Source organism: Colletotrichum navitas (genome assembly GCF_030913465.1).
Source record: "Colletotrichum navitas strain CBS 125086 chromosome Unknown LY79scaffold_17, whole genome shotgun sequence".
NCBI classification, from domain to species: domain Eukaryota; kingdom Fungi; phylum Ascomycota; class Sordariomycetes; order Glomerellales; family Glomerellaceae; genus Colletotrichum; species Colletotrichum navitas.
In genome coordinates, this window is record NW_026850563.1 from 223,893 (window position 1) to 250,651 (window position 26,759).

General features: G+C 54.7%; 9 protein-coding genes across 9 annotated transcripts; 5 read left to right on the forward strand and 4 right to left on the reverse strand.

The window, feature by feature from the left end:
* Positions 1-497: 497 nt before the first annotated feature.
* LY79DRAFT_116000 (phenylalanyl-tRNA synthetase) lies at positions 498-2,352 on the reverse strand. Its single transcript, XM_060550738.1, has 2 exons — positions 2,117-2,352; positions 498-2,061 (listed from the first exon to the last, which is right to left on the reverse strand). Exons 1-2 carry the CDS (start codon positions 2,253-2,255, stop codon positions 719-721), a joined length of 1,482 nt encoding a protein of 493 aa, XP_060416106.1. The 5' UTR covers positions 2,256-2,352; the 3' UTR covers positions 498-718.
* Positions 2,353-2,967: 615 nt separating this feature from the next.
* Positions 2,968-4,445, forward strand: LY79DRAFT_588824 (mitochondrial carrier domain-containing protein; the record flags this gene model as incomplete). The annotated part of the gene is made up of 4 exons (XM_060560963.1): positions 2,968-3,199; positions 3,308-3,312; positions 3,457-4,163; positions 4,346-4,445. 4 exons carry the CDS (start codon positions 2,968-2,970, stop codon positions 4,443-4,445), a joined length of 1,044 nt encoding a protein of 347 aa, XP_060416107.1.
* A 189-nt stretch (positions 4,446-4,634) lies between these two features.
* LY79DRAFT_547779 (RNA polymerase Rpb3/RpoA insert domain-containing protein) lies at positions 4,635-6,621 on the reverse strand. Its single transcript, XM_060557358.1, has 3 exons — positions 6,163-6,621; positions 5,531-6,096; positions 4,635-5,473 (listed from the first exon to the last, which is right to left on the reverse strand). Exons 1-3 carry the CDS (start codon positions 6,223-6,225, stop codon positions 5,083-5,085), a joined length of 1,020 nt encoding a protein of 339 aa, XP_060416108.1. The 5' UTR covers positions 6,226-6,621; the 3' UTR covers positions 4,635-5,082.
* Positions 6,622-6,776: 155 nt separating this feature from the next.
* LY79DRAFT_511525 (GrpE protein) lies at positions 6,777-7,556 on the forward strand (the record flags this gene model as incomplete). The annotated part of the gene is made up of 2 exons (XM_060554277.1): positions 6,777-7,040; positions 7,113-7,556. The coding sequence occupies 2 exons, from the start codon at positions 6,777-6,779 to the stop codon at positions 7,554-7,556; spliced, it is 708 nt and encodes a 235-aa protein (XP_060416109.1).
* Positions 7,557-8,661: 1,105 nt separating this feature from the next.
* LY79DRAFT_511431 (uncharacterized protein) lies at positions 8,662-11,164 on the reverse strand (the record flags this gene model as incomplete). The annotated part of the gene is made up of 8 exons (XM_060554268.1): positions 8,662-9,365; positions 9,417-9,582; positions 9,635-9,768; positions 9,821-10,023; positions 10,075-10,170; positions 10,231-10,630; positions 10,770-10,862; positions 10,915-11,164. 8 exons carry the CDS (start codon positions 11,162-11,164, stop codon positions 8,662-8,664), a joined length of 2,046 nt encoding a protein of 681 aa, XP_060416110.1.
* A 1,281-nt stretch (positions 11,165-12,445) lies between these two features.
* On the reverse strand, positions 12,446-15,689 carry LY79DRAFT_668239 (replication factor RFC1 C terminal domain-containing protein; the record flags this gene model as incomplete). Its single annotated transcript, XM_060563492.1, has 4 exons — positions 12,446-12,740; positions 12,791-15,397; positions 15,455-15,490; positions 15,544-15,689. 4 exons carry the CDS (start codon positions 15,687-15,689, stop codon positions 12,446-12,448), a joined length of 3,084 nt encoding a protein of 1,027 aa, XP_060416111.1.
* Positions 15,690-15,994: 305 nt separating this feature from the next.
* LY79DRAFT_547787 (ribosomal protein L16p/L10e) lies at positions 15,995-17,202 on the forward strand. Its single transcript, XM_060557359.1, has 3 exons — positions 15,995-16,462; positions 16,518-16,659; positions 16,712-17,202. The coding sequence occupies exons 1-3, from the start codon at positions 16,028-16,030 to the stop codon at positions 16,891-16,893; spliced, it is 759 nt and encodes a 252-aa protein (XP_060416112.1). The 5' UTR covers positions 15,995-16,027; the 3' UTR covers positions 16,894-17,202.
* A 26-nt stretch (positions 17,203-17,228) lies between these two features.
* Positions 17,229-18,617, forward strand: LY79DRAFT_116175 (replication factor C subunit 5). The gene is made up of 3 exons (XM_060550739.1): positions 17,229-17,418; positions 17,468-18,090; positions 18,141-18,617. Exons 1-3 carry the CDS (start codon positions 17,332-17,334, stop codon positions 18,487-18,489), a joined length of 1,059 nt encoding a protein of 352 aa, XP_060416113.1. The 5' UTR covers positions 17,229-17,331; the 3' UTR covers positions 18,490-18,617.
* Positions 18,618-21,959: 3,342 nt separating this feature from the next.
* Positions 21,960-25,065, forward strand: LY79DRAFT_116210 (acetate-CoA ligase). The gene is made up of 7 exons (XM_060550740.1): positions 21,960-22,357; positions 22,530-22,553; positions 22,748-22,774; positions 22,843-24,005; positions 24,059-24,319; positions 24,372-24,776; positions 24,834-25,065. Exons 1-7 carry the CDS (start codon positions 22,291-22,293, stop codon positions 24,897-24,899), a joined length of 2,013 nt encoding a protein of 670 aa, XP_060416114.1. The 5' UTR covers positions 21,960-22,290; the 3' UTR covers positions 24,900-25,065.
* The last annotated feature ends 1,694 nt before the right edge of the window (positions 25,066-26,759 follow it).

The window sequence follows — 26,759 nt, forward strand, 5'->3', positions numbered from 1 at the left end:
GGCGGACGCATTGTGCCGGTAGGTTTTACGCCTGACACAACGATCTGCAACCGCAGCGTCACTGCTTCAGAACCTTCCGACGATTCCCTTCGCGCGCAAGTGGGAGGCAAGGGTTCGTTCGAGAACTCTTGGCAAGGCGAGTCTGGTATGCTCGTTGCTCGGGCGTTGGCGATGGTGGCGGTCGGGCGCTCTTTCGGCGTTGAGCTGTTTCCAACCGTCATAAATGATGCTGTTTTTTCACCCGATGCCGGTGCACATCACGGTTGTGCCTCTTGAAGCAATTCCGAGGACGAAACACAGCCATCAAAACAAAGCCGCTGCAAGGCGGGATCCAAGAAAATCCCGAGTCCCCGTAATTACCCTGAACTTCTGGTCAAAGGCTCAGCCCGCAAAAGGTACCCAAGGCTCTGACCTCGGTCACCATACGGCGTTATAGTACAAGTCGTTCTATGATACATGGCGTGACACCTCCATGTCAAACCCTCCTCTCTTCACTTCGGCAGGGCGGAGTCGAGTTACGTCCGCCGGCTTGGCAGTGCACTTTCCCGCAACACACCCCGAGCAAGGCGCACAGCTTACGCCGGGTCTGCTAACCATGCCGTGCCCGAGGACTCGCTCAACCCGGAGCCGTAACGTGACGTCTGAAGAGCTGCAAGAAAACATCGGTAGCACAGCCCCCTAAGCCCTCGGCTACCAGCGTCAAGTAAAGGTCATTTTTTTAACGGATTTCGACGCCTAGCTTTTCCACCAACTTACGGGTCACCTCGCTATGTAACTCGTTGGCCTCCTTGTTGGTCAGGGTCCGCTCCAGACTTCGGTAGTTGATGCGATAACACATGCTGCGCCTTCCCGTCTTGGGGTGCGTGAATTCGTCCACCAGCCGAACGTCCTCGACCTTCTCGCCGGCGATGTCCCGCACCAGTTCCATAAAGTCGTTCTCGTGGAAGTCCTGCGTGTTGGCCTTGGTATTCCCTCCGGCCGCGGACGTGCTCCGGAGCCAGAAGGACACGTCCTTGGGGCAGGCCGGGTGCTTGGAGAAGGGCGCGAAGCGCTTCATCGAGTCCAATTGGTCGGACACGCCCCTGAACTGGCCCAGGAATCTCTCATCCTGCGACCAGAACAGGCGGATGTCGGGGATCTGGAAGAGGAGCATGGCGATGCGCTCGAGGCCGATGCCAAAGGCCCAGCCGAGCTGCTGCGGCACCCCCGCGTTGACGCAGATGTCCTGCTTCACCACGCCGCAGCCCAGCACCTCGAGCCAGTCCCCGGCACAGTAGACCTCGAGCTCCCACGAGGGGCTCGTGAAGGGGAAGTACGCCTCCACCCAGCGGACTCTCAGGGGCTCGTCCTTGTAGTCGGGGTCCGCCTTGGCAGCGGCGGCCTTGGCCCTCGTGAATATCTCGACGACCATGTTCTCCAGAGACCGCTTCAGGTGAGCGCCGATGGCCTCAGCCTCGGCGGGCGAGTGGTGGCCCTCCTGTAGGGGGTTGCGCTCCGCGTCGTAGGCGGGATGGGGATCCTCCACTTTGACATTGTGCTTCGGCAGCCTATTCAAGTCCTCCCAGACAGCGGCGGCAATGTCGCCGTTGGGCACCTTGGTCCTGTCCCACATGCGGGCGCCCTCCATCTGGTGGAAGACTGGGTAGTGGCTCCTGTCGATGGCATCGCGCCTGTAGACGTCGGCGCTGATGAGGTATCCCTCGCTCAGGTTCCTTTTGAACGTCTGCGCTTGGTGCGCGCTGGTGTGCGTTCTCAGGAGCGTGTCCTTGTTCAAGTAGTAGGTGTCGGACTTTGCGCGGCCGGGATGGTCGGCGGGGAAGCCCAGCGAGTCAAAGTTCTGGTGCGTGGTGACGACAGGGTCTAAGGTGTTGTGGTACCGGTATGTGGGCGCCGGGAACTGCGACTCAATGATCTGTCGGGTGATGTACACGGGATGGTCCTTTTGGAGGTGGAGCTTGCGCGACGCCGCGTTGAGGACGGCCTTGGGAACGTTGAACCAGTCGTCAGTCGGGATGGTCCGGCCATTGACCTCAACGGTCTCGTTGCTCGGGGTCGGGGATTCTGCAATGCACAGTTTAGAAAGCAGACAAGGGGGTCAGGATCGGATCGGTCTGACCTGAGGAGTAGGCACGCCGGCTGCTCATGGACAGCGAAGCCAGCGTCTGCCATTGTCGAGCAGAAGCAGCCCCGCGACAGGTGGCGCCACGGAAGCAGCTTCGCTGCAATTGCCTGCCGGCCAACCTGGGAACGAGCATTGTCGTGTGGTTTTTTGTCTATGCCTTTGTGCTATGCTGTCATCACAAGCACTGGAGCTTCTCTGTTGGGTGTCTCGACGTGGTTCGAAAAGCCGTGGAATAACAAAAAGAGAGCTTCAACATCACAGGAAAATCCGACCCCGAATAAAAAAGCTACCCACGTGTCAGGCCTTACCGACCCGGCGCAGGGGTTCCTTAGCGCATGATACTTACCCCCCTGCCACTACAACTATGACGCAGCAGCAAAAAGCCGAAGCAGCAGGCTATTTTCTTTAAGCCGAGCAGAAACGTCATCCGGCCGGATCGGCTTCCAGAAAAGAAATAGCGACAGAAAAAAAGTTCGCGATACGGGCCGATTCTGGGAACCACTTGGCTTCTTCCTCTCATCACCCTTCTTTTCCGTGTCAAGGCAAGAGTCTTTAGCAAATCAACAAAAAAAAAGGGAAAAATTAATCAAGCCTCCTGCCACCTCCCTCGAAAGGACTCATATTTTTCGACGTGTTCGCACAGAAAAGAAGAGGGACATCCACAGCGCCGCCCGACCGACCGGAACCTTTTTCACAATTGCCGACGCAGGGCAACCTTGGATACCGACTGCCATTCTTCCTCCCATTGAAACCGAGTCTGCCACCTTGGTAGCGACGCAGGTTTCAGTTTTGCGCCGCCGCAGCGGGATGAGCTCGGCAGAGGATATTGCATAGCTGCTGCAACGATGCAGTCCCCCGCCGCCGCCAACATGATCGCCAGCAAACCGGCCGACGATGCGCCGTCGTCGTTGAATATGGGGCAGACGGAGGGCCAGGAGAAGCCGCAACCGCAGCCGAGGCAGGCGGCGACAGCGACGACGAAAAAGAAGACGACGCAGCCGTCGATGCGATACCCCTTTTGGTTCGGAGGCAGCGCCAGCAGCATGGCCGCCTGCGTAACCCACCCCCTAGATCTGGGTAAGTGCCTCACACTGCGTTCTGCGTGACAGAGCGGGGGGGAAGGAAAAAAGAAGGCCGACTGCGATGCCGCGATATCGGAGCTGTAGAGCTAACAATGTCTCACAGTCAAGGTACGCGCAGTTGTCACAGGAAACACCATAACCCCTCCACTCCGGCCTACAATCGCGAATTGGTCCGCGAAGCCGTAAAAAAGGAGGGTGGAGGGGGGGGAGGGGGATTGTACTAATGCAAGAATACTTACACAATGCTTCTAGGTCCGCCTGCAAGTCCGCCGCCCGGATGCGCCTAAGAGCATGAGCGGCACCTTCGCCCACATCTTCCGCAACCACGGCGTGACCGGCCTCTACAACGGCCTCTCGGCATCGCTCCTCCGGCAGATGACGTACTCCACCGTCCGCTTCGGCGCCTACGAGGAGATGAAGGTCCGCGCGACCCGCGCCAACGGCGGCAAGGCCCCGTCCTTCCCCGTTCTTGTCGCCATGGCCTCGGCCTCGGGCTTCGTCGGCGGCATCTCCGGCAACGCTGCCGACGTCCTCAATGTGCGCATGCAGCAGGACGCCGCACTCCCTGCCGCCGAGCGCCGCAACTACCGCCACGCGCTCGAGGGTATGCTGCGCATGGCCCGCGAGGAGGGCCTTGGGAGCTGGTTCCGCGGTGTGCTGCCCAACAGCATGCGCGCCGCCGCCATGACGGCCTCCCAGCTCGCCTCGTACGACACCTTCAAGGGCCTGCTGATCGGCCACACCCCCATGGGGGATACCCTCACCACGCACTTTACCGCCTCCTTCCTCGCCGGCGTCATGGCAGCCACCGTGACGAGCCCCATCGACGTCATCAAGACCCGTGTCATGTCGGCGACCACCCAAGAGGGGCTGGCGCTCACGCTGGCCAAGATCTACAAGGCCGAGGGCTTCAGGTGGATGTTCAATGGCTGGGTGCCCAGCTTCCTCCGCCTTGGACCGTACGTCTTTCTTTGCCGTCTTCCCTCTCCCTCTCCTTCTATTTCACTTGAACCACCCATCCCCCCCGTTTTTCTCCTTTTCCTCTAACTCGCTCTCTCTCTCTCTCTCTCTATCCCCCTCTCTCTCTTCCCCATCTCATATACTCGCGATACCTGACGGAAACGCTAACTTCATCGCCCAGTCAAACCATCTGTACATTCATCTTCCTAGAAATGCACCGCAAGGTCTATAGAAAAGCCACTAGCGTTGGCGACAGCGAGGAGTCGTCCATTAAGGGGTGAAAAACAAATTAGAGTATACACACGCACGGAGCTTGTTGTATAGATTAATCGGTTTGATAGACCGGTGCTGCGCTTTTGTCGACAGCACCAGCATCTTGGGTATGATTAGCAGGCGTTGGATAGAGGCAATCTGCTGCATTTGAGAGGAGTCCTGGATGGTTTATAGACGCCAAATAGAGAGAGGGCTTTGTTTGTGTTTTCTTCCTTTGAACCGTTTTGATATGCGTGATTTTTGTATTAAAAGGTATCTGGACCGTCGACCCGTATGCCGCGCTGTTTGTCCCTCCCTTCTCCTTCGGCCCCTGACCACTTCTCCTTTTTGAGGTTCTTTCCTGGTGTCATGCCCCTAGCGGGCGTTTATGAGCCAGTCTCGGCTCAGACCTAAATGACGCCGGAAATACTGGATCAGGCATCAGGAAGACTCCTTCCCTGCCTTACCTCATGTGCTTGCGTACCTGATCCGGTCGATATTTGATACAGCAAACCCAAGATACTTTCTTGCCGGATTGACTTGACCAACTGTTATTCAAGTCGGCTATTTCGCAGAAAAACTCGCAAACTCCAGTTGCCACCCCATTCTTGACTTGGTCTCGTACATAAACGCCATTTTGTGCTTTATTGATTTCGTCGTCCTCTCTCAGTTCCAGCCAGACTGTCCAGATGCACCGTAGGGTGTAGTGGTGGCGTACGGCGTTGTCGCATTGCCACCCCACGAGCTCTGCCCACCGCCGTTGAAGGGCGTGGTGTAGCCCTGGTCTTGCCAGGGGTTGCCGCCGTCCATATCCAGGTTAGGACTACGAGGACCGTCAAAGTCACCCATGCCGTCGTCGTCCGCCTCGCCGGTGAGGATGTGGAGCGTCAAGGCCAGCTTTTCCTGGAGAATCTTGATTCCCTCCTGGATAATCTGATCGGGCTCGAGGCTGCCCACGCTCTCCACCTCGAAATAGAATTTGCTAGGTACCGCGTCGTAGTCGAACGGCTCCCCTTCCTGAGGGGGGTCCTCCATCTTCGCGTACTTGCTATCGGGCCTGGATCGGAAGTAAGTTAATGCGCGCGCATCGCCGGACCATACTGCCATCACTTACCACTCGGCCTTGGGATCCTCCTCATACCACATGTCCAGATGGTGCAGCTTGTTATGAGGGTCGTACTCGAAGCCCACGGCGGACGTTGGCATCCATTTTGCGTGTTCCTTAGCGATTCCCTTCTTGGCGATACATGAGATCTTGAGCTCCTGCCCCTTACGCAGTTTGCAGATCAAAGAGCCCTGTCCTTCCGGGTCGAGAATGACCGGGTTTCCTACGGTGCCGTTCTGTCTGAAACTGTCGACGATGAGATCGCTTGCATATACCTTCATGGTCTCGTCCGATGAGCAACGCGCATGCAAGGTAAGCTTCACGCTACAGTTGTCGCAGTATTGCTCACAGTCGCAGTCTCGGGTGTAGAGAAGGCTGTTGACGTCCTTGGATTGGAGAGGAATCAACCCCAGACGGTGGGCGATGAATTCGTCAGCGAGGACAGACGTGTTGGCTTCGATTTCGACCAGGTCGATGGCGATCACAGGGACCTCGGCCTGGATAACGCGACGCAGCGAGTTGGCGAAGGAGAGGTCGCAGTTGGAGAGGTCGAAGTTGACGTGGATGTTGTCGGCCTAAGCGAGTGCCAGGCTGTCAGTCTTCAAGCCACCAACTGAGGGAGTTGAGAAGGAATCAAGTACCCCCGAGATCTTGATCGACGGTCCCCCAGACTCGCCGTCCAGCAGCATGGGCTCGTAATCCATCGCGCCGTCTTTCTCCTTTCAAAAGCCGAGACTCGGTCAAAGTTTCCTGCAAGTAAGCAAGTCTTTGAGGCAGCCAAATCTCGAATTTCGCTTGCTTGTGTGCAAAGCAAGGACGCCGTTGGAATCGTAATTATCGAGGGTGCAAGTGGGTTGAACGGGGGAGGATTTGGCGGCCGCTGGAGGGGAGGCTGAAATGGATATTTTTGCGACCAGAGGCAAAGGGAAAGCACGTCGCAGGTGCCACTCACCCAATTACCAATTGGAAGGTGCAGGCGTCTGGCAGGCAAGCGTGTCAGTTGGCCTCGTCTTGGCACTAGCGCTATCGATAAAGCTCTTGTCGGCTCCTTGATTCATCCGCCCCGGGATGGAGCTCTGATAGAATCTTTTGATTGGGCGTAAAGTCTCCCAGGCTCGGGAGCAAGGGACGGCAATTCGTCACTTGGCTTGGGGCCATTCCGATAAAATTTCACTCTCTCAAAAGCTTTGCCTCCCCGATCTCAATCACGCTTCGACTCCCTCAAGGCCCTCGCCGCAACCCTCCAATCGCCACAATGTTCAGACAAGCTATCGCTACTTCATCCCGCGCTATGCGGTCCGGCTTGCGTACCCAGGTCACCAAGTCTGTTTTCCAAAACCAGTTTCAGAGCTCCCCTGTCTTCAGGATACGCGCCGCACAGCCCGCCGTTGCAAGATGGTATAGCGATGCCAAGGAGACCACCGAGCCCCCCAAGGAGGGTGAGAAGCCCGCCGATGATGCCGAGTCTGCTCTGAAGAAACAGTTGGAGGCCAAGGAGAAGGAGGCTGCCGACTGGAAGGTTCGTCCGCATTATGCCGACCGATGTCGGCCATCATAATCCGTCATTAGATTCTAACATTCTTTCCTTCAGGACAAGTGCCTGCGCACCGTCGCCGACTTCCGCAACCTCCAGGACCGCACACAACGCGAGGTCAAGCAGGCGCGCGACTTCGCCCTGCAGAAGTTCGCCAAGGACCTTATTGACAGCATTGACAACCTGGACCGCGCCCTCTCTATGGTGCCCAAGGACAAGATCAACGCCCCTGAGAAGACGGGCGACCTGCAGGATCTTGCCAACCTGTACGAAGGCCTTAAGATGACCGACGACATCCTTATGTCGACGCTCAAGAAGCACGGCATTGAGCGCTTCGACCCTGAAGGCGAAAAGTTCAACCCCAACGAGCACGACGCTACCTTCATGGCGCCCCAGCCCGATAAGGAGGACAACACCGTCTTCCACGTTCAACAGAAGGGCTTCAAACTCAACGGTCGCGTCATGCGTGCCGCCAAGGTCGGCGTCGTGAAGAATGCTTAAAGGCAATCTGCATGACTGTTATCTCGACTCCAAAATCGACCTCTCAACAAAGGAGGTCTTATTTCAAAACCATGGGAGCTTGCTGGCTGACTGCTAGAGGCTTCGGCAGCTTGTAAAGCTCCTCTTGTACCATTATGTTCTACGATATTTTGTCGATTCCCGGAACAGCGAACTGGGCGTTCCGGTCGGTGTATAATGCTCCTCTCATGATGTGACCATAGCAAGGCGGGGAAAAAATTTAAGGAGGCGGCAAATGGGAAGGCCTTTTTTGCTGGAAGAAAAGAAGAAACGCATAGAATCCGGATACGGTTTTGTACATAGACCCCGGAAACGGCTTTCGGAGTCTGATCGCTTTTTTCGAAGCTTTGATACAATTTAATCACCGCCTAGGAGATCTACGTACATCTCCCTGTACCTTTATCACACACATACATCTGTTCATTTCCCATGCATCAGACCAACAGCGATGAAGGTTTTCTTTTCTAGCTACCTACACCACCGGTGCCCAGCCGCGTTTCATAACCTCTAGGCTAGCGATTCAATATTCCAACAGGCCTCTTGAATCTCCACGCAGTGAGGATATCGTACTCAAAACACTGGGCCGAACACACCCAAAGTATTGTGGAAGGTACACAACGGTCCAACTCGATGACAACCGCTTAGCAGTACCTGATAGTCAGCTACTCCAGCTGAGGACATCTCAATATTGAGCAAGTTGGTTTCTCGGCACTGGGCCTCTTCGGGAAGAAACCGGTAGAGACCTTGAAGGTTTATGACTGTTAATTAGGACTTGGCATCAGCCGAGCATCCGACTCAAGAGGTGTGCCTAATTCCGTACCTTTCTTGTGTTGAGGGATATTGCAATTTCGAGGAAGCAAAATCTCCCTATTGCTTGTGCTTCCAAACAAGAATGGACGACATCAAACAAAACCATAGCGCACTATCCTGCTTTAGTCTTTAACCATATTCAGCCCCTGTTCAAAGCAGAACACTTCCTCGCTACGGTGGGCGACCCAACGGTCAGACTGGTCTTATAGGCGGCCATGGGAGCTCATCGGAGCAACGGTCCTCTCGCATCGTAACACCAAGACCGCGAGTAAGCGCTTCAGAAGCAGTCAGCTAGCTCTACGGCAGTCATTTTGTCCCGGAAGTGCTGCGAGACGGCCTTCTGTACCTCGTCGGGGCTGGCCATGTCTACCCTTGAGCATTCTTCCTTGATCTGGAGCTGCAACATGGCCAGCTCCGTCTTCATGCTCTCATTCAGCGTCTGCGAGCACTTGAGAGCGTCGAGCTTGCTCTGTATCTCGTACCGCAGCTCATGCAAGTGCGCCGACACCTGGCGCAGGACGCGCTTGTGCTTCCGCTGTCGTATCGCAAGCTCCTCAGTCGCCCTCTTTTGTAGCAGGTGGTTGACTGACAGGCGGATCTCGCGCAGCTCGATCTTGGCTCGTTCGATGGCGCAGCGCATACCGTCGTTCTCGCGGTTCAGCTCCGTTTCCTGCCCTTTCCAGCGCGACACCGTCTGCCAGCGCTGCGAGATGATGAGCGGCGCGTTCTGTGGGGCTATACCAGCGACACGACGGCAGCCGGCGGCGTGTAGCGCCTCGAGGACCTCCGTGTCGGTGTAGGCATGGTTGCGCTCGCTCGAGGTGGTAGACGGGACAGAGTACTCGGTAGCCGTCTCAAGGGGCGCGACAGGGTCGTTGGCCTCGCGAAATTGGACCTTGCGGAAACGACGTGCTGCCAGGGGGTCCATACGGTCAAAAAGACCGAACCACCAGTTACGCATCTTGTGCTTCAGTGTGACGCCTGTTCGATGTTAGCGACTTGAAAATCCGGGGTAGTAGGGGAGCGGCTGACCGGGGGGTTGGTAAATGATGGAGGGTTCAGACTCAACAGAGTAGCAGGGCGTGATCCAGCCGCCATCGTTGACATCTCGCTGAAGTTCAAAGGATAAAGCAAGGCGGTCAATTGTGAGACGTCTCTGGCAGTCGTCAAAGGGGGTCGGGGGGCGCATGCGTTGGGTCTGAATGCTGATCAGCATAAACTTTGAGAAATGTGCTTATGACGGAACTTACATCGTGAGCCATATAGACCCTGTTCGCCTTGGAATCCCGCTTGACGCAACCCTCAGCTAGGAGGCGGAAGGTGCAAGGGGAGATTCGCCCAGAGACTGGATCGCCCTCATCATCCGAGACGTCATATTCCTTCACTAGACGGCAGTAAGCATTGATTCCACAACGTACAGAACAGACCAAGCTTACCGAAATCGCGGTTCGGGTCAAAGAGCTGCTTGTAGGAGGGTTCTGGGATATCGACGTGGGGTGGTAGGTAATCCTCGAACTTGAAGCCCTCGAACTTGGGCGAGATATGAAGGAACCTGGGACGGGGGACGTCGTAAGTCGACTTCCTATCTATCTCAGCTGGAGCGTACTCCTTCGCAACCATGTTGGCTTCCTTGAGCATTCTAGACAAGGTCAATAACAAGCAGAATACCGCGCATCTCAGAACGGCTCACTCGATGTAGTCCCCATCCACCTCCCGTCTGCCGCCAGTACTATGGACTGGAGACGTAGTGGCTTCGTTGGCGAGAGAAGACGGCTCCCTGATGGCTCTGGAGACAATCAGGTTAAAGGATCCTGGACAATGATTTTGAACAGAACAAATAACTCACGATTCAGGCTGGCTATTTCCATGACTGCCGACGGCCACGGACTTCCCCTTACCTTCTGGCGATGAGAGCAATGAGAGATTCTTCTGCTCTACAGAGTGATCACTCGAGGTAGCAGCTGCACCATCAGTATTCAATTCCCGTATGGCGGCCTCATACGCCTTCACTTCCATCCAAGAGCGTAGAGGGTCATTGGTCTGCATCATGGAGCCGCGCATTGCGCCGTACGCGATCATCGCCGAGTCCGACATCTTCCACATCTTTGTGTACGGGTGGCCAGCCGAGCAGCCGGGGAGCCTGGGACTGGGCTCTTCGGGGCCGTAGTCGACAAGATTGCTCTGAAAAATGGACCAGTCCTTGGTCGTCGGGAGAACCTCGACCTTGGAGATACCCGCTGAAGTCCCTGGAGTTTTATAATAGTCAGTTGATGTCTTGGTAGTTGAGTATTTGAGATTCTTTCGGTACGAGAACATCGGCTGGACTGTGAAAGCTAACTACATGAGAACCTGTAATGGTCTGAACTAGTAGAGAGTACTTGATACCTTGGTCAACTGAGTGCGAGGACGATTCTGTCTCGGTAGTGTCGTCCTCGCCGTAGAATGCATGATAGCCGAAACGCACCACTGTATCTGGGGCTTTTCTTTGTAAGAATTCCATATTAAAAATGCTGAATAGATTTATACTTACTAGAAGCGTAACCGAGTTCCTGCATGTTGTTGTCCTGTTCCCAATTGCCGTACAGAACCGTGTCCGCGGTGTCGTTCGTGGCAGCCATGTGTTGAGTTCCGTGTGGTCCAACGTTGGAAACCATCTGCTCGTACTCGGTTATGTGATTATTCTCTGTCTGGCGAAAATCAAGGGGGCCATTCATCTCTTGATTCGGAGAGCTGCCATTACTTAGCGAGCTCGAAGACTCGTGAGAGGCCTCCTCAATCATCGAGAGGCAATGAGGGCTATGAGTTTGAATATCGCAACTCTGGTCCGTATCAACTTTTCTTCAGGTTAGAAAACGAATGGAATGTATGGCACAGCCTCGAAGAGGTCTTGATGAATTTCGGGAGTCTTACTCGTCTTGGCCATCGAGTCCTGGGCGGCCTGCCCATATCGCGAGACCATGGAGAAGCGGCGGAAAGCTCGAGAGAGTAGCAGAAATAATTCAACTATTCGCTGGAAATTGAATCTTTTCAAATAGTCCTGCGTATAATAACACCGAGTAATCGTAGATTAGGGGGGAGAAGCCGGATGATGAGTTATTTCGAGGGGAGAGTGTAGTACATCCGAATCTCTCGGAGTGATTAGCAATATCGATTTGTTCTGGTGGATCTGGTGGAACACGATAGAATAGGTGAACAATGGATTTTGGCGAGGAGAGGGAGAGGAAGTGAGCGAGTGCGTGTAACATAAAGGATCGTGAGATCATGAAGAGTGCTCCAGCAGGGAAAATCCCTTTACCTTTCCAAGCCTTAGCCGCTGGCTGTAGCTCATCTTTTGGACCGATCTTGCTCTTTCCGTTCTTGGGTATGTCGTATTCGACGAAGTTTCTGTCAAAAATCAAGAAAAATACCTTGTAGCGGTCAGGTTGTGACTTATGGATAGGAATAAGACGGTGGACTGCACAGAAGTGAAACCCTGCATAAGTTGCAGCACCATTTGGTAAAGGCATGTACAAATAAATTAGCCAGTGTTGAAAACTTGGACTTGCCTTTTTGTCACAAATAATCAGTTGCAGGTGAACTTTCGGTATCTTGTGTGCTGTTCAAGTCTGGCAAGAAAGGGTGTGATGTGCACTGAGGCTTGTGGAAGTGTCAGGCCCAGCACCAGATATACTCGCGCCTTTGGAAGACGATACTTCACAAAAGCTATAAAAACAGCCACGAAAATTTGTACCAAGTCAACACCTAGAAGGGAACTCATCAGAAAGTATACACTATCTGCCCCTGAAGGGGACGCCTTGTTAATATGCAGTTGTCGCCTCGCCAACATCACGAGATTATGGTTGTGTTCATGGCTCAGTCTCACACTTTGATCACATATTTACGGGTTTCATCGGCAATGATCTTGTGTTATGTGAAATTTTGCACACCAGCTAAATGACGAGAATGAGGCAGTTCAGAGGCCTCATATCGCCCATCAATCTCCCCGACCCTAGCCATGTGTTTACAATTATTGCTATAGCACACTCAAAACCAATGTGACTGTTGCAGCGTGGCATACTGCACTACTTCTTGCCCTTTCCTTTGCTTTTCTTCGGCTTGGCATCAGCATCGCCCTCATCATCGTCTCCCTTGGCTTTTTTGGTAGCCCGCTTGGCTTTGGGCTTCGGTTGCTTGATGTATTTGTCTCCCTTCAAGTCGAGCTGGTCGTCCTCGACTGGCTCGGCAGGCTCAATGACATCAGCATCATCTTCTTCTTCGATGGCTTCTTCAAGGTCCGGAGCCTGCTTCGCAGCCTTCTTTGGCTCCATGACATTGCTGGCCTTCATGAAGGGGATAGGATGGGACATGGCATTGTAACTGGCGTCTATTAGCACTTGGAAAGCAAAGCAGGGGAGATTTTTACTTACGTCCGCGTAAACGCCGCTTTTGTCTTCGACTCAATTTCAGCCCGACCCTCAGCTTGCGGGCCGACGCCAAGCTCTTGAATCGCATCGAAGTCGTCTCGTGTCAAATAGTAGCTATCCATCAGTGCAATAATCTCGTCGACAGAATCCTTGCCTTCGACAGACAAGCGGCGAACTATCTGGTCCCAGAGTACAGGCAAATACTGCTGGCGAATCTCGTTGGCATCACCTGAAGACCTAAGTCTCATATGAGAATGCAGCTCACGGACATACCGGCCAAGCTTGCCGGTCTTGCTGTTGTTGCCGAGCCATGAAGTGAAGTTGGATCCCATGAGTTGACCGGCCACGAAACTCGAGGGTCGGACTGTACTGAAGACTGCATGCGTAGGCATCAGACTCCATTGCTGCTGAGGCCCGTGAATCATGCGGTCGACCAGGTCGCCATCGCTGATACTCTCCGCCGCTTGGTCCACCAGTTCCAAGTATTTGAGGTTCTCTTCCCGTTTGTTGTAACCTCTGTTATTAAGTGCCATAGGCTTCGTCCTGAGATAGTTCTCCTGAATCATGAGGTAGCTAAACTCGTGGTCATTGAAATAGAGCTCGATCTTTTCGTTCAATGTGGTTTTGCTTGATGGAGCGAACAGTCCGCCAGCGAGCATCTTTTGACAAATATCCCACGGTTTGAGAATGACATGCTTCTCCCAGGCTTTCGTCATGGCTTTGCCCTTGTCGTAACTCATCGACGCTTGATCAAGCTTGGCGGTAGAGATCATGTTGATAATTTGTCGGATATCCTTGTTGCTGCCTTCGATTAGAGCATCAACAACGGGTACAGGAAGCTTCAGCCCTTCGCGGTGGCAGATGGTCATAATACGGGACCGGACCTGCTCTACCGTTGGCCGTCGGAAAGGAACGTCCATAGCCACAAAGTCGAAAGGCTTCATCTTTGGCAATTTCCGCTCATTGCAAATGAGGATGAGGGGTATTTCGGTCTTCTTGCAAAACTTTGCCAGAGCACCAACACCGCCACGATCTCCTGCTGACATTCCGTCGACTTCATCCATGATGAGGACGATGTTCTTCTTTTCTCCATCCACCTTCTTGCCATCTCCCGCAAAGAAGCCGAGAAGAGACGTGTTGTTCATGACATCACTAACGCCGTTTTCGACAAGCTTTTTGCTACGGGTGTCACTGGCATTGCTCTCGATGACATCGAAGCCCGCGAGTTTGGCAGCCAAGTGGGCAGCAGTCGTCTTGCCAATGCCTGGAGGTCCCGAGATGATGATAGCGCGCGTACCACCCATGCCGTCCGCACCGCGTCTTTGGAAATCGTACTTCCTCGCCTTCTGCCAGTTCTTGAGCCAAGCCTGGATTTTCTCGACCTGCGCCTTGTTACCGCAAATGTGGTTCAGTTGAGTGGGCGCATACTTGGAGGTCCAGAGCTGCACCGGAGTGGTGGTCGGGGTTGGTGCCGCAGCGGTTCCACGCGCAACAGCAGCTTCCTTGGCCGCTTTCTCTGCTGCGGCCTTCCTGGCCTTTTCTTCTCGCTCCATTTCCAGGGCCTGTATCTTGATGGCCTCTTCGTCCTTTTTCTTTTTCTCTCTGGCCTTCTCAGCACCTTTGCCGCTACCGCCATAGGCGGGCAGTCGTCTAATTAGTTCGAAAAGGCCCTCCTCGTTGATGGTCTTGATATTCATGTCTCTGATCTTTTTCAATTTGCTGGGGCCCGCGTCATCTCCGAGAACTACATAGCTCGTCTTGCTGCTCGGCGCCCCGGTTACTTTGCCGCCATACTTCTTGACTAGCGCCTGGCCTTCCTCACGACGGAGAGTTTGAAGCAGACCAGTGAAGACGAAGGTCAGGCCCGAAAGGCACTCATCCTCGCCCTCAGGCAATTCAGCAGCGCCTGCATTCGGAGGAACTGCACTGCTATTTCCGCCTGAGCCGGCATTCTTTCTCCAGTCGAACTTCGCATCCGGGTCCTTGGCCGGAGGTGTAGGGGGGCGAACAGTAGGAATGTCGTCCAGGATCGATTGGTACGCAGCGTCTTCGGGCGCGTCGGCTTTCTTCGCTCTGGGGGCGCGCGGCTTGGCCGGGGCTTTCTTCTTCGGTGGCTGGTCTTCTTCAGACTCTTCTTCGTCCTCCTCGGGTGTCTTGCGCCTCTTCGTACCCGCTGTGGCTCTGGTGCTCTTGGTTGGGGTGGCAGTGGTAGCATTCCGAGAAGCCACACGCTTTGGCTTCGGCAGCAATTCATCTTCACTTTCATTCTCGGCATAGTCGTCGTTCTTGCGCTTATTTCGACCTTTGATGTCAGCAGCGAAGATATCGTCATCGTCCTCATCGCCATCGTCTTTGTAGGCATCGCCATCATCGTCCGACTCGGGTTCAATGTATGTTGTGGTGCTTCGCTTTTTGGTCGCTGCGCTCCTCCCCTTGGGGGGCTCTGTTGGTTTCGCAGTCGTCTTCTTGTTGCGTGGGCTGGTCCGAACCTCAAGCTCAGTTTTCACCTTTGTGGTTTGATCTGCCTTTGTTGCGGGCGCGGGTTTGGGAGCCTTGGCGGACTTAGAGAAGTAATCGCTTGCAGTGGTCTCAGTGCCTTTTACAGCATCGCTTCAGTAACTATTGTTAGTTTATACTACATCAGGATCAGACGATTGATTTGCGCACTTGGTATTCTTCTTAGCAGCCTTCGGTGCTGGTTTTCTGTTAGGTGGTCAGTTATGTGTTTGATAGCCTGTTTTCGGGTGCCAACTCACGATGCAGGAGCAGGCTCATCTTCATCGTCACTATCCTCAATGATTTTCCTGCTTCTTCGACCCTTCGGAGGTTCCTCAACCTTCTTCGTTGGAGGCTTAGGCGGTGCACCTCCCTTTGGCCCAAAAAAGGACCGAATATCTGGCATTGTGTGCAGTACGACGGCAAGCCGCTCAACTGATGGCAGCAAAGAGGTTTGTAGGCCTGAATAGACCGTTGTGCCGCTGTTGATGTAGGTTGATGGGTGAAAAAGGCCGGACAGGTTGTCGTGCCTGGCACTTAGGATGCGTGCACGTAATGGACTGATACGCGAAACTGACGCGTTAGAGTGGATCGGTGTGGCGCAACAATTGGTGGGAGCTCCAGCCTCGATAAAGCGAACGCCCGAATTCTCAGGCCACATCAGCCACACCCATGTCGCTGTGAAGCTAGGGACATTTTTTTGGAGATCCCATCATCAACGACGTTTAACGGCAAGTCGCAAACATGAGGCCTCACGTTCCTACGGCGCTTCTCAGCGCCTTCCAAGGCCTCAGAGTATCTGCGATTCCATCGATCAGCCCCGTAGGCGCTGTGATCCGGCCACAAATTACCAAGTCGCTGGTCGCATCCCAGATCCTCCGTGATGCTCGCCCATTCTCCTCGACGCCCACGAGACAAGGCACCTGGCTCGAACCCTCGATCGACCGGACAAAGAAAATGATGAAGGGGCGGCCTCGTGTGGCTACCGGAGGTTCAACCAAGGGTACAACTGTCATCTGGGGTGACTATGGCCTTCGGATGAAGGACCACCACCGCAGAATCAGCGCCAAGCAGCTTAAGATCGCGGAAGACACGATCAAGATGAGATTGCGTGGTCAAAAATACCGACTGTACAAGAGAGTGTGCTGCAACGTCGGTGTCTACGTGTCGGGCAATGAGGTGAGGCGGAATATTGGCAATATGCGGCGATGCGCAGGTGCTAACGTCAAGCCAGATGCGTATGGGTAAGGGAAAAGGTTCTTTCGACCATTGGGCGGCACGTGTGGCTGTCAACCAGATCGTTTTCGAGGTCAAAGGAATGCTTCACGAGGCAGTTGCTAAGGACGCCTTTCGTTTGGCAGGCAACAAGTTGCCCGGTAAGTAAATGTATAGATGCGTGATATGCGGCCCTCGCTGACTCTACATTAGGCCAGTGGGAATTTGTGCACAAGGGAGAGGCGCCTGTGGTCGGTATTACCAAGCTTGACGGCGTTACGCTGGAGGAACTGAAGAAACCAAGGAAGCCGATTGCGCCCAAAGATTTACTGGCCGAGGCCACAAGCAACCTTACCAGCGCATCATCTACCACTTCGCCGTCTACTAAGCCTTGAGGTGGACGACAGCCGGGCTGTAACATAATCACATCCATGGCGAGACAGTCAATGAGTAGTCTCAACAACATGGAGTGGCTGTACTATATAGATGATCATGTTGGATGATCAACATGGGTTAGGAGCTGTACAAAAAAAAGGAACATTCCATTTGCGCCAGACCTGACCATAGTTGTGCTATTCAAGACACTCATTGAAGAAAGCAACCAATTGGGCGAGCGCCATGCGGATTTCCGCCTGCTTGACTAGATGCACGGGAACAATTACATGGTGTGGCGTGCATTGAGTCGAGCACGGACCATGACGCGCAAGCCACACTGATAGAATTTCCCACTTAACGCGACAACGCGTCTTCCACATACTGAAGCACATCATGGAAAAGTCCCACGTCTCCAGGCAACTTCAGATACAGCGCCGTCAACATTGAAACCAACCACAATGGCGCTTATTGTCGACAAACACAGACCGAAGTCATTGGAGGCTCTGACATACCATCAGGAGCTTTCAGAAAGACTTCGTTCTCTCGTAGGTAACCCTTTGACGCCCCCCTCGTGGCGGCACTGACATCTCGTAGGCCCAGAGCGGAGATTTCCCCCATTTGTTGGTGTACGGCCCGTCTGGAGCCGGCAAGAAGACACGAATTGTTGCTACCCTGAAAGAGCTGTATGGTCCCGGCGTAGAGAAGATCAAAATCGACGCGCGTGTCTTCCAGACATCAAGCAATCGCAAGCTCGAGTTCAATATCGTCGCGTCGAACTACCACCTCGAGATTACACCGTCGGATGTAGGAAACTATGACAGGGTAGTCGTTCAAGACCTGCTGAAAGAGGTGGCACAGACACAGCAGGTTGACCAGTCAGCGAAGCAAAAATTCAAGGTTGTGGTCATCAATGAGGCGGACCACCTCACAAGAGACGCCCAGGCGGCACTGCGTCGGACGATGGAGAAGTACTCTCCCAACTTGCGACTGATCCTTCTTGCCAATTCGACGGCAAACATTATTGCACCTATCCGATCGAGAACGCTCCTCGTTCGAGTGGCTGCGCCAACGCATGAACAGATCTGTGATGTCTTGGCAGTGTCGGCGAAGAAGGAGAACTGGCCCATGGTCAAGGGTCTGCACATGAGGATAGCACAGGAGAGCGGCAGGAATCTGCGTCGAGCTCTGCTTATGTATGAGGCTGTCCACGCACAAAAGTACGATGGCTTCCCTACCCTTTGCGGAGTCGACGCTAATGAAGCAACAGCGAAAAAGTTACGGATACCACACCGATCCCCCCACCGGACTGGGAGGCTCTGATCAGCCAGATCGCGCGGGAGATCATCGATGAACATACTCCATCCCGGATTCTCCAAGTGCGGGCGAAGCTGTACGACCTTCTGACGCATTGCATACCGCCGACGACGATTCTCAAAACACTCACCTTCAAGCTCATCCCATTGATTGACGACGCTCTGAAGGCCGAGGTGATCAAGTGGTCGGCATTCTATGAGCACCGAATCAAAATGGGCACGAAGGTCATATTCCACCTGGAGGCATTTGTGGCAAAATTCATGAGAATCATGGAAATGTACTTGATGAGTATGGATTTGTGAGCAAGGGCACAATCCGTAGGCGTTTAGGGGTTTTGGCTGCAGGTGTGGGGCGTAAGTAATTGTCATATCAAATCAGTTGAACCCCGTAATCAAATAAAAAAAAGACTACTGAAAAAGAAAAAAGAAAAAAACCTTAACGATCGGCAGAGGTTGCTGCAAGGCCCAGACCCTTCAGGAAACATCCGACGAGAGTGCAGTGCAGTGCAGTTGTGCAGTTCAAAAAGAAGTGCAAGGGCAGATTAGCCATGAAGCAGCGGGCAGGGCGGCTCCTCCTTTTTTGAGGGGGTACTCAACAATCCGTCATCAAAGTAAGTGCCCCAACAACCTGGGAAATTTCCACATGTCTACGGGGACCATGATCCATCCGCCACACGAGACTCGGAAACCACGGTGATTTTGCCCAAACAGTCCGTTCGAAAGAACGCCGACTCTCCAAGACGATCGACCCCGACCATCAGCTTGCTTGCCCAGCGGGTTTTGCTCCACAAGAGGTGGGCCACCCAGGAGAAAGATGCTTCGTCCGGATGCTCGCGGAGGGAACACCAGAGCAGGTCTCTATCTGGCGCGCGGCGACGGCGGAAGGCGTTCCAAGCGCACCAAGCCTCCCCGCGGATGTCGGGTACGCCAAGGCTACACTTCCATTCATCCATCCTATGAGACGACGGCATGTGGCCTGACCTGGATGGACAGGGAAGATTGGATAAGCTACCTGCCCACAAGGGCCTGACAAGGAACCACGGGGTAAGGGGCCAAGGGGGAGGAGCAAGGAACCCGGCCTGCTGGAATACGCAGCAAGACAGACTACACTAAAACAACGCAACGCAAGCACGGACGCGGAAATCCGGGTACCCATGGGGTAAAGGTGCGGGAAGCTCAAGGATGAATGAAGGTTTGAGGGGAAAACGTGGAGGCAAGGTTAACTGCGGAACTCACGGTCAAATCGGCTATGGGAGACTGGCCGTACAATGCCAACTACCTGCCTACCTAGATAGCTTGCTCTCAGCCGTTCGGTCTTGGTCTAGAGATAATCGCATGGTGCCTCCTCCTTGTCGTAACCTCCCTAAAAGTAGGTACACGGGCGGGCGGGCAAGACACACTCTCGAACATCAGGTACATGCGTAGGTACGGCACTTTCTTACCACTCCAACCTTACCCGAGGTGCATCATGCCTCTTCCTCCTTCCACCTGGGCGAAGAGGGGCTGAACTTCCGTTCGACCTCTCCAACCACATACATCCACCCTCATCTTTACAGTAGTCATACCCATACCCGTGGTGCTTCTCCGCGTGCGTGATCTCAGTGGTAGAGGGCATACCCTTCATGTCTCTCTATACTACCATCAGAACAATGCAACGCAGTCTCAGCACCTCTTCAAGGTGACACAGCAGCTGCCCCATCTGGACCCGCAGCTGCCTGGGGAATAGCCTCGATAGCAACCTCGTACCAAACTCATTAGAATTCCGGACGACGACGATTGTTCATTCGAGTGGGTGGGTGCCGTAAATGTACATTGCAGCTGCCCACGTACGTTGTTTATCATGTGGGCCATGGTTGATGTCGATTGTAAGACCGCAGTCATCAACGGTGATCACAGGCCCGTATCAGCACCACAATCGACCAGGAAAGAATGTATACGTGTATCTTGCAACTTGCTACTGCAGATGTGGATGCCACCCTAGAATCAGCGAGGCTCTGTTGAGTCCTAGCTGATTTATTGTCAGACTCTGAAACGGGTACGATTACCGGATACGACAACGCTGCTTTGCTTTCTGTTAGTGGACGAAGTAGCCCTCTCGTTAGATGCGGCAGCGCAGAGAGGTTCACATCTAGTCGGAGCAAAATCAACACCCATAGTCACCACTAATTGATCCTGAAGCATCTCGAAGTCACGAGAGCCAAGCCGGAGCTCACTGTCATTGCGATGTCATTGTTGAGGGTTGTGGCCAATCACTGGAGTTGGAGTGCCACGGCACTCATAGGTAGCGCGTCGCGATCAGCATCCATCGGCCTGGGCTGGCATGCAGCTCACTGGGTGATGGCTGTACTACGCCTTGGATAGCGGCGCGATGCGGTCAGCCCAGGAGCCTTTCGAGGCGCAAGCTTGACGCTTTTGGGACGGAGTGCGGGGGAGTCTAGGCAGGTGAGGGGCAATCTCTCTGTTCCTCGCCGGCATAAACACCAAGCTAACTTGACAACGGTGCCAAGTAGCTGGTCGTGGTGACAAATTCCCCAGAAGTCCATTTCCCCTTGGCATGGCCTGGCGTCCCGGGGTTGGGTCTGGTCATGGGCGTCAAACGACAGATCGCTCCGTTTTCTCAGCCGGCCGATAGGACAATACCAATACGCCGTCGCGCTGCTGGTGACGGTATAAAGTTCTTGATTGCAAACGAAGTAACAGACTACCCATTCGCTGGTCCGAGTCAGAGTTGTCATGTTTACTAGTCTGCTGGTCAACTAGGGCGGACCTCAATAACCTGGTGCAGCTCGGCTCTGGCTCGTCGTAGTCCAGATATTCGTATCCGTCCAAAGACAGTCAACTAGCGCGTAGTCATTTCCCCTCCCCCAGGGCAGATATCTCTAGACCAACCGGCGGGCCCAGGAACATCCAGGCGCGGACGGCATGGTGGAGGTAGATAAAGGCGAGACATGTCGGTGATCGGCTCGTCTTTGACTAGACGATGCAGTAAGGTGGTCTTGGGTTAACCTAGATGCGAAGGGGTTGCAGGGAGGAGGGGCGGTTCGCAGGTGGTTCGGGGCAACGGAGAAACGCGGTAACGGAACAACGGTACCAGCAAGAAGCGAGTGGGTGGGATTGCGGGGCTTCTAGCAAGGCATTCGCCAATGGGCTTGGACGATGGGGTAGGAGGTTCCTTTTCTGCGTGCCACCTTGTCCCTTTTCTCCATAGCATCATCGGCCTGAACTGCACCGTAATCCCTACCACGAATAGAATCCCTTGTCATGGGTTGGAATCACTGGAACTAGTTTATTGTACACTACAGTAGGCTCTCGTACTCTCGACGGGTGTGGCCCGGTGGGCTGAGTGAGTACTGACGGAATTGAAGCTTGGTGAGGTGGCTTCTGTGCCGAGTCATCACCCCGCCGGCTATCCGCATCCAAAGTCGGTTACTCTGGAAGTAGGTAGGTCGTGTACCTGTACTAATTGCATAGTAGAGTAGGTATCCGTAGGTAGGTAATTAGTGGCTGTTTTTGGTGTTAGTCGCTTTACAAGGAAGCTCGTCGAGCTCGTCCACGTCCCAGTCCCGTCCAAGTCCCCATTCGTCCATTCAAGGCAAATCCCGTACGTACCCCGTCCGGCTCGCCGTTCGGCCAACTGGAGAGTTGGTCTTCTTAATTACTACTCGCTTCCTCCTCCTTCTCTCTGCTTTCGCATCCTCTCCTTCTCCTTTCCTCCCTTTCACAGCCAACAGCCACTTCCCCCTTACAGCTCCACCTACAGACACGAACACAAACGTACGGGATCCGAGTCCAAGACGCACCCCATTGGAGTTGACTCTTGCTGCCGCTACCCGCTTTGCAGCAACGCTATCGAGGCCACCGCACGACTTGGAGGCCCTCATCCTCGAGAGCTGTGGAGTGTTGCGCCGGTTCCCATCCAGCTTTGCCGCGCGACCTGCCATCTTAGCTGCACCAGGGCCGCTTCTCTTACGACGAGGACCAGAAAGACGAACCGCGTCGAACGATTCTCTGTCTAAGCAGCTACCTCAGCAGACCTGCATAAAGTACCCCGCATCCTTCATAACAGCAAACAGCACACAATACGCTGCACAACACCCCGCTACCATGTCCGAAGCTGCAGAGCCACAAAAGGCCCCGGTGGTCGCTGAGGCCCACCTTGTTGATACCTTCCGTAAGCCCGAAAGGACCCCAACTTCCTGCCGCAGCTTCAACGGCTCTCGCGGCAGAAACCACCGAGTCGCATAGGCGCAAAGCCGGCCCCCTGTTTATCTCTTCTTCCTGTTTGTCTTTTTATTTTCCTTCCATTGTTGGGGACGATCATGGCTAACCTGACCCCCCAACAGATCCACCCCAAAAGATGCTTGACAGTAAGTGCGCCGCCGCATTGCAGACCCAGACCCAGACCTAGACCCAGCCCACACAAAGCCCCTTCCATAGCCTGTCGGCGGCCAAAAAGTCGCGTGAGGGGGCACTGGAGATAGTGAAAGTGGTTGCAGGGGCGTCAGCGTAATTGGGAGCTAGTGGGCTCATCCCATTGGCCATTGACTGACAACTCCCGCAGAGCATCCCAGCAAACCCCACTTGAGCAGTAAGTCCCTTCCCCTCTTTACCCCAAATCCTACCATCGCCATTGGCTGATTGGAGCTACCCCTTCAGGTCTCGAGCACTACCAGAAGCTATACAAGCAATCCATCACCGACCCTAAGGCCTTCTGGGGCACCCAGGCACGCGAGCTCCTGTCGTGGTTCAGCGATTTCCAGACCGTCTACTCTGGTTCTCTGGAGGGCGGTGACAGCGCTTGGTTTGTCGAGGGCCAGCTCAATGCTAGTTACAACTGCGTTGATCGTCATGCCTTCAAGGACCCCAACCGCGTCGCCATCATCTACGAGGCCGACGAGCCTGGCGATGGTCGCAATGTCACCTACGGCGAGCTCCTGCGGGAGGTCTCGCGGACCGCCTGGGTTCTGAAGCAGATGGGTGTCCGAAAGGGCGATACTGTCGCCATCTACCTGCCCATGATTCCCGAAGCCATCATCGCCCTGCTCGCTTGCGTCCGTATCGGCGCTGTCCATTCCGTCGTCTTTGCCGGTTTCTCCGCCGATTCCCTCCGCGACCGTGTCATTGACGGCAGCTCCAAGGTCGTCATCACCACTGACGAGGGCAAGCGTGGAGGCAAGTTGATCGGCACCAAGAAGATCGTCGACGATGCCTTGAAGCAGTGCCCCGACGTCTCCCACGTACTGGTTTACAAGCGCACCGGCGCTGATGTGCCCATGACCAAGGGTCGTGATTGGTGGTGGCACGAGGAGGTCGAGAAGTGGCCCTCCTACTTCCCCCCTGAGCGCGTCAACTCCGAAGACCCCCTCTTCCTCCTTTACACCTCCGGTTCTACCGGCAAGCCCAAGGGTGTCATGCACACCACTGCAGGTTACCTGGTCGGCGCCGCCGCCACCGGCAAGTACGTCTTCGACATTCATGACGGAGACCGCTACTTCTGTGGTGGTGATGTCGGCTGGATTACCGGCCACACCTACGTTGTCTACGCCCCCCTGTTGCTCGGTGTAACGACCGTTGTCTTCGAGGGTACGCCTGCCTACCCTAACTTCTCGAGATACTGGGACATTATTGCGAACCACAAGGTCACCCAGTTCTACGTTGCTCCTACCGCGCTTCGTCTGCTGAAGCGCGCTGGCGACCAGCATGTCAAGGGTGACATGAAGCACCTTAGAGTGCTGGGCTCCGTTGGTGAGCCCATCGCCGCCGAGGTCTGGAAGTGGTACTTTGAGGTTGTCGGAAAGGAGGAGGCCCACATCGTGGACGTAAGTGAGGTTGCAGTCGTGCAGATCGTAACAAAAGGCTAACGCAATTACAGACATACTGGCAGACTGAGACCGGATCCAACGTCATCACTCCCCTGGCTGGTGTCACACCCACCAAGCCCGGAAGTGCCTCGTTGCCCTTCTTTGGCATCGAGCCCGCCATTATTGACCCCGTTTCCGGCGAAGAGATTCACGGCAACGATGTCGAGGGCGTTTTGGCCTTCAAGCAGGCCTGGCCTAGCATGGCGCGCACTGTCTGGGGTGCTCACAAGCGTTACATGGACACTTACCTGAACGTCTACAAGGGCTACTATGTAAGCACCAGCACCGTTATACAATTAAAGATATTCACTGACAGGATTGCAGTTCACCGGTGACGGCGCGGGCCGTGACCACGAGGGCTTCTACTGGATCCGGGGTCGCGTCGATGACGTCGTCAACGTCTCTGGCCATCGTCTTTCAACAGCCGAGATTGAGGCCGCGCTCATCGAGCACCACTCCATCGCCGAGGCCGCCGTCGTCGGTGTTGCCGACGAGCTCACCGGCCAGGCTGTCAACGCCTTCGTCGCCCTCAAGGACGGCAACGAAGCGTCGGACGCGCTCCGTAAGGAGTTCATCATGCAGGTGCGCAAGAGCATAGGCCCCTTTGCGGCGCCCAAGGCCGTTCATATCGTACCCGACCTGCCCAAGACACGCTCCGGTAAGATCATGCGCAGAATCCTGCGCAAGATCTTGGCCGGCGAGGAAGACCAGCTTGGTGACGTGACGACTGTAAGTTGCCATCTATCACAGACGAGGAAAACGCTTGTATACTGACCCCGCCAATAGCTTTCGGACCCCTCCGTCGTTGACAATATCATCAATATCGTCCACGAAGAGAAGAGGAAGAAGTAAATGCGAGTTCATGAGACGAGAGAGTGAGAGTTGAAGATGAGATGTGATGTGATACCACAAGACAGAGAATGGACGTTCGTTGCAGGTGCAAACGGTTGATGAAAGTACCCGCTTGGAACCCAGAAATGAGTTAGGTTTGTTGTTTTTGTCATATAGCGACACTTTTTCAATATCGAGTCCAACGAGGAAGGAAAAAGAAAAGCCTTGAAAAATTTTCTCGGATCTCTCGTCATCTGACATCCACGACTTCTCATGGTTGACAATGGGCCCACTTAACAGCTGACGACGATCCAGACTATCAATGACCGAATCGGTCCAAAGTTGAGTAAGACATGAAAGAGACTCCGCCTCGTCGTTGGCTTTGGAGTCTCGCCTACTCTGCCACATGTCTCGGAGGGATCTCGGACGCGGCATGGAGACGAGGCATAGCTGTCGCGTCCCGGGTAACTGGCCATCAGTCCGGAGGCCCCGGGGAATATCCTGACCGGCAAGCCTCCCCCAGCTCGCTGACACTCGGGTTCCTGTGCTCGACCCACGACGGCCGATACGCGAGGGGCGGGCCTCTCCGGACACCCGCGCCATCGGCGCGGCTAGTGCAGCTGCCGTATCGACAGTGGCACGGCCCGAGGACGGGTTGGCCTTCTCTGCTCTGCTCCACGTTCCGTTACGTTGCGTTCGACGTGCTCCCCTCACTTCGCCTTACGCCTCCTTGCTTTATCTGTGGGCTTTTTGCATTGTTTTTGCCGCCTTCTGCGCCATGGGCCGGCAGGCGCGCTAGCGGGGTTCCGCGAGGACCGCCTCCGGCACGATGGTTTGAAAGGGGAGGAGGCACGGATGATGGGATGCAAGCCATGACGTCGCGCTAGGCTGGGTCCTCAGGTTGTTTCGAGGACGTGATGGTGTCCTTGCCACAACTGGCTCGAGTACCGCCTAGAGAATTGTCGCGAGGACGACTTACACCTCGCAGTGGGGCGCCAACATGCGAAGACGATTGTGCTGCACCCATGGGGTCAGCCGCTGGTGGAGATGAACGTGCCTATCGAAGAGAGGCGAGGGGCAGTGTGCGTCATCGGGTGAAGATATGGGAGAGGGACGGGACTGGTATGTGTCTTCCCTTGCGCTCAGAAGTAGATTACGATTCGCATACATGATGGCCTTCGGGCCAACTGCGCCCCGACATACACATCACGACGTATGCTCCGCCCAGGTGGACATACCCGAGAGCGGCGGGGTGTGCTGTCCGTGAACTAGGACCTGCAGGAGTTTGTTCTTGACGATGAGCCGTATCAAATGTTTCTACACGGATTTTGTCTCTTTCTCCGGTCAACCACACGCCTTCCCAACGACGAGTCAGAACTCGCCAATCGTTCGCCCCATGTGCGCTGGACGGCTCACCGGTCTGCTGGAAGCACAGCCTCCTTTGTGGATGGTGGTTGCGTCAACTGTAGCTCAGAAAGCAGAACACCCCCACCCGTCGTCGTTATCGTCGTCGTCATCGCACTTCCAGGACGGGGGGATGGGGCGCTGGGCCGTCCGTTTGGGCCCGCGGTCGGCCGAGTCTTGGTTCAGCTTGACATATCATCAAGGCGTCGCTAGAACAAGACCCAAGACCCGAAAATCCATCATGCCCGACAGGCAACAGGCTGGAAACAAGTCCCGGAGGCGGTGCTAGTCTAGACCTTAGTTTCGTTCTTCTCTCCCCGGCACGTGGCCGACAACGCTAGTGGTGGTGTGTCGGTCAACCGTACGAACCACACGAATAAAGACGGGTTTGTATGTTTGGGGCGATGAGACTGATACGGATGGTACCGCCTGCTTCGCAACGCCGCTTTCGGAATTGATGGGCAAGTCAAGACCGGC